Genomic DNA, 6000 nt, shown 5'->3' with positions numbered 1-6000 from the left:
TTTATCAATTTAAACTGCATTTAAAACATTTGAGCAAATATATGGTCAACACCTTATGTATTTCAAAGACCTCATTCCACAGTCCCTTGAACCAATAACTTATTGGTATACGGGTAGGCAGATAAATCTGTTTTGATGTCTTGCAAGTATGTTTTTAACTATCCTGCCTAAGAACTGTAATATTAGGACAGCGGAGTCTTTTAAGGTGCGGCGTCATGTGAAATAAAGATCCAGCGTTTTCAAAGCTCCACCCATTTCCCTCCTCATGTATAGAGTTTATCTCTGATGTTCAAGCTGCAACACATTAAAGGCTCTCGGTGGATGACTTCATAGTGAAACCAGAGGCTTTTACAACAGTCATTAACCATGTCAGGACCAGGACCGATGCAACCATATGGCTTGCTGCCGACTGATGGATCTGCTAAATGAGACGCCTAATCCTGAAATATAGGGGAAATGCTAAACTATTTATGTTAAAACATCCTTTATAAGTATTTAATGAAGCTTGAAATAACTTGGATGAACATTTGATTGTCCCAAGCTCAGGAGAAATGAGAGCTCGGGAGTTCTCGAATATGTTTCATAGAAGCATTAACTTTGTCTCAGTTGTTTCTCTGAAAATGCTAAGAGAAATGAAAATGAAATTGCTGAAAAATTAAGAGTAGAGATGCACCGATACTAAATTTCTCCACCGATACCGATTGCCGATTATTCATAATGATATCTGCCGATTACGATAGTTTGATTTTTTTTTTTTAAAGTTCCATATAATGCTGTAAACTATACAGGGAACCCTCTCATTTGGTACAATACTTTAATATTAGAGAACAATAGAGCTATTTTATTTTCAGATGTACTAATTACACTCAGATTTAAAAAACTGAAATTTTGTATACAACAATATAGTATTTTTCATAAACACTTGAATGAACGAGGATGAATCTCATTGGTTCTTGCTGAAGCTCAAACGTGATGCGTAACACGAGAATGAATCCCATTGGTTCTTGCAGAAGCTCAAACGTGATGCGTAACACCAGAATGAATCTCATTGGTTCTTGTGGAAGCTCAAAAAATAACCGCGATTAACTCATATGGATTAGTTTTACGATCTCTTTATGAACTTTTTGAAGTGTCAAAGTGGTAGTTGCGTAGCTGTCAATGGAGGGACAGAAATCTCTCAGATTTCATCAAAAATATCTACATTTGTGTTCCCGAAGATGACCGAAAGTCTTACGGGTTTGGAACGACATGAGGGCGAAAAATTAATGGCAGAATTTTCAGTTTTTGTTGAAATGTCCCTTTAAACTTAATTTAAAACAACTTTCTTTTACAGGCTTTCTCCCCATCCATCACGTTTGTCGTTTTCTCTGCTGTTGTAAATGTCTCTTAGTCAGCTCCACACATGCCCTGATATCACTGTTGTCAAGGGGTAAAAGGTCGTCATGTGTTCAGAACACATGTCATTCCTCTGCCTAAATTAGCTTGTACACTTTCTTTGCAAGAAACCTGTTGAAACAACTGTTGGAGGCCCAGAACAAAGACGTGAGGAGAACATCTGAAGTGCTTCATTTGAGAGCAGACAGCGACGTGAGCACAACACCAGCATCGATCGTCTTCTTTGCAGATCTTTACGAGGTTCATCAGAAGCCATAAACACCACCTCAGAGTTTGTAAAACTGAATTGGATCGGCATCTTCGGAATTCGAAGCTGTATTGCTTTTCTCTGTCGTTATTCTCCTTCCGAAAAGCATCTGCTAAATATTTACAGTTGGTTTCGAAGGTAAGCACTTCTGTTTGCATTGCATTCTGGGTCGCCCATGGTCTCCTGCCGTCTCGCTCTTATCTCCGTTCTCCTCTGTTCTCAGTCAGAGAGGAAGTTTTGACAGCCAGACTTTACAACCTCCCGCCTGCGCTTTGCACATGCTCTGACAGAAGTCCAGTGACTTCATCCCTCATTCACGAAAGCTTCCCCTCCTCCTCTCTCTCTCTCTCTCTCTCTCTCTCTCTCTCTCTCTCTCTCTCTCTCTCTCTCTCTCAGTCCGGCAGCATGCCAGCCGTTTTCCTCTTGCTGCGCTCTCTGGTTGTCAGTGTGTTCAGTAGCAGATTAGCAGGCTCTGTCGCGCAGCTCCTCCGCCGAAGCCTCACGGCGGCTGCTGGCCGACTCGGGACCGTCCTGCGACACATCTGGGACCGGATCAGTTCCCAGGAGTCCAAGGAGGCCATCCTGGGCTGCGTCTTGTGCATTCTCAACATGCACAAGAAGGTGGACAACTAGAATTTTTTTGGTGCATTTCTTGGACTTTTTACTTTCTTCTTTTTTTTTTTTTGACACCGAATTAAGTTTTATCATACTGAACTTAACCATGTCGGAGAGCATTGGGAGGAAAATCCAGCCTTTCACCATCGGGACCAAACTCTCGGCACCAGCCGTGCCGAAGTGCTCGGACTTGGTTCCAGATGGTTACCTGCCAAATCGCACGTTCTCTGAAAACTGCAAACTGAGGCACCTGAACGAACAGGTGTCCCTCTATCTGGGCCGTGATAAACGCTGCGGATCGATCCCGATGAAACATCCACGTGAAGACGAACACCTGAACAGAAACGCAAGCTCCCCGAACGCTGCGTCCAGATCCATTCGCAAGATCACCATCTCCAGCCGGATGGAGGCGTCGAGGGACAGACTGACTCCAGGGATGGAGCAGAAATCGGAGAATATTAATAACAATAACAACAACACAACCTCCAACACACCGCTGCCTAAAATAGTGGGTGTCAGCTGTGAGAATAAACCCAACTCGCATTTGAAGGTAAGAAACGCTTTGTTTGTATTCCTGTGTTCGATTTATCTGTAAAAATGTGTCTTAAAGAGGAACTTACTGTGGCTTTCAGAAAAGTCATGCAATTAAATGAGTGAAAATGAAAATACGTGAATGAAATTAGCTTTAAAAAAATCCCAAAGTATTCAAGTTTACTTATCAAATGTTAATTAGCTAAATATACATTTGTGTAAGGCTGAAGTAAAACTTTTTTTTTATGTGATGAAGATATTAAACAAAAATGCTTAACTTTTTACAAAATTCTATTTACGGCAATATAATATTACATAATGTGTATGAAAAATCAAAGCCATTGATATCCAGAAAACAGTGACTTTTTTAAAAATACATTCTCATTTTATCACTATCAGCATACATTTTATTTATAAAGCACATACTATTCATTTTAAATAAGTGCTTTATATATATAATGAATACATATATGAATTAATATTATTAGGATGAATTCAATAATCTATTTAGGGCAATATAATATTACATCAATATTACTATTATATCTGGGGAAAAAAGTGTTATTTTAAAGGGTGAAATACATTCAAATTGTATCATTATTAATGATGGAATTGGCATACATTTTATTTGTAAAGCACATAATATTAGCTATAAATAAGTGCTTTATATATATATATACTAAATGAATGAATGTTTATTTCAGGATGATTTAATATTAAGACAAATGCATCAACAACAAATCTGTTTTTTAGGGCAATATAATATTACATAATGTGTAAGTAAAAAAAACAATTGATATTCGGAACAACAATGTTTTTATTTAGGTTGCATTATTAATGATGAAATGTTGGTTTGTTTAATTTATGAAGCACGTGATATTCTTTATAATCAAATGCTTTATAAATATAATAAATTAATGAATGAGTGTATGAATAAAAAGCTTTTTTATATATATTTTAACTGATTATTAATAGGGTTAATATTAAGACAAAGGAGGCGCAATCAACAAATCTGTTATAATATAGTTCATTAAATTGATGTGTAATTAAGAAAAAGCTACAGTAAATATTTAAACATGATCTAATCAGCTGAACACTCCTGGTGTTGAGGAATCTTGTTTCTGGAGCCTCTTCATGTTGTCATTGTTTAGCAAAAGCTTCCGTGATCAAAACATAAGGAGATGTCATGGAAACGGTAGACAAATATACCATAGGCCGATGATGTCATCACTCTATTAGCTGATGCAAGTCCACATGAACTGATAGGCACAGGGAAGCGCAGGAGACGAGTGTGTGTTGTGTGCTCGGGATATGTGTGGTTCAGATGATGTGTGTTTATTATGTAACGCTGCTCAAGTTCAGATGATGTCAGAGCTTCGGCTCAAAGGCTCCTTTCTATTGCCTTCCACTTTCAGGATTCAGCGTGTGTTGGGTCAGGCTTTGTGTAATGTCAGTGGGTCAGCAGGAGACACCTTTCACAAACACTTCTCTATGTGTATACTATAAAACATCAAGATACACTGTGGGGTCTAAAAGTCGGATAACACTGGTAAAAAATGATCCTTTTTTATTCTCATGTTTATTTCATTACACATTGTATTATCAGTATCAGTTTGAGTGAGAAAAGTTTTGAAATGTTTAGAAATTTTAAGGATTTATTAGTATTTGCTTTGTTCTTATATTAATAATACAATACAATACATAATATAATATAATTCCTGCTATCAAAGTATAATATAATATAATATAATATAATTTGTGCTGTCAAATCAATTAATCAGATCCAACATAAAAAGTTTGTGTTTATATATAAAAAAATTATACTTACCAACTTTTATGTTTGAAGCAAATAATCGATTTGACAGCACTAAATATAATATATAATAATATAACAATATAATACATTATTTAAAAAAGACAATAAACATATAGCCTAATAATAATATAATAATAATACATGTTTAATTTATATAGCACCTTTACATAGGCTCAAGTTTGCTTTAGAATAAATAAATGGTATATTTTTATTGTATCTTAGTGTATTTTAAACCCCCCAAATAATCGGTTTTGGTCATGAAAACCAAAGCAATATTGTCTATATCTCTGATAATAGTTGTGGATCATACCAGCTCATTGTTTGTGTCTTGGTTTAGGTGTTGCTGTGTAAAGATGGAGAAAAGCAGTGCAGTGCGGACCGAGAGAAACTCTCCTCTTCTCCACAGGTAAACATTATGATTTACCAGATTAATAACACTATTCTGAAATGACTGACATCATATAGGGGCCAGATGCATAAACATGAGACTTAAATATTAGTATGACCAACATTTTATTTCAGTTAGTTTTAGTTTACTATAATAACCCTTTTTGCTGCTATTTCAGTTTCCATGTAACAGCGACAATGGTTATTGCATTTAGGAATTTATAAATTAAACATTACTATAAGTACATGTAACATATGTAACAAGGACACTGTAAAATAGTGTTACACACTTTATTTTACAGTGTCCTTGTTACACATTCTTACTCTAAATTATGCATAATTACATGCAACTAACCCTAAAACAAACCCCAATCCTACCCTAACACTATAGTAAGTACATATAGTTAATTATTATTACTCACTACTTTATATATAATTACACTGCAACAATGACACCTTAAAACAAAGTGTTGTAATCCTAATCAAAACACAAGTACATGTTATGTTAAGTAATATTACTCACTACTTAAATGTATAATTACACTAACAAGGACACCTTAAAGTAAAGTGTAACCTAATTTGTGCAGACTTTTAAATAGTAAGCCAACGGGATTGTAACTATATAATGTCTCTATTGCTGTATCGGTTTGCAGATTTCTTGTATTTCTAGTTCCTCTTCCGTTGTAAAACTGTCTGAAACGCACGGCCGACCCCAAACCTCTCTCTGTGCAGCAGAATTACATTTTGTCGGTGAATTCCCTCTTGAGTGGTTTGTGTTCAGCCGTAGCCAGATGTATATAAGATAATGGGCTCTTGGAATGTAGGAAGTGATGTCAGTGGTGCAGCAGGCCAAGCCTAAACGACTTATTATTTTAAGTGTTCGGTTGGGTTTTGCAGAGGAAAAAGCAGCGGTGAAACTTTTACAGGCGTTTTGGGTAAATGTGAGTGGAGGCCTTTAAAACGCGAGTGGGCTTTGATGAGACGTGGATGAGGTCTCGGACACCTGTCC

General features: G+C 36.3%; 1 protein-coding gene across 4 annotated transcripts in view; it reads left to right on the top strand.

The window, feature by feature from the left end:
- Positions 1-2013: 2013 nt before the first annotated feature.
- Positions 2014-6000, top strand: part of mymx (myomixer) — a 54901-nt gene continuing 50914 nt past the window's right edge. The window contains exons 1-2 of one of the 4 annotated variants that reach the window (XM_077217497.1): positions 2014-2807; positions 4942-5010. In XM_077217497.1, coding sequence (XP_077073612.1) covers positions 2364-2807; positions 4942-5010 — 513 coding nt within the window. In that variant the 5' untranslated portion in view covers positions 2014-2363. The remainder of the gene's footprint in view (positions 2808-4941; positions 5011-6000) is intronic. The other 3 variants (XM_077217499.1, XM_077217496.1, XM_077217498.1) reach the window with 3 other exon arrangements.

This window comes from Siphateles boraxobius, unplaced genomic scaffold (assembly GCF_051911475.1).
Source record: "Siphateles boraxobius isolate OS27281-9 unplaced genomic scaffold, OSU_SipBor_1 73, whole genome shotgun sequence".
Classification (NCBI taxonomy): domain Eukaryota; kingdom Metazoa; phylum Chordata; class Actinopteri; order Cypriniformes; family Leuciscidae; genus Siphateles; species Siphateles boraxobius.
The sequence above is the reverse complement of the archived record's forward strand: the minus strand, read 5'-3'. Positions and strand labels throughout refer to the sequence as shown.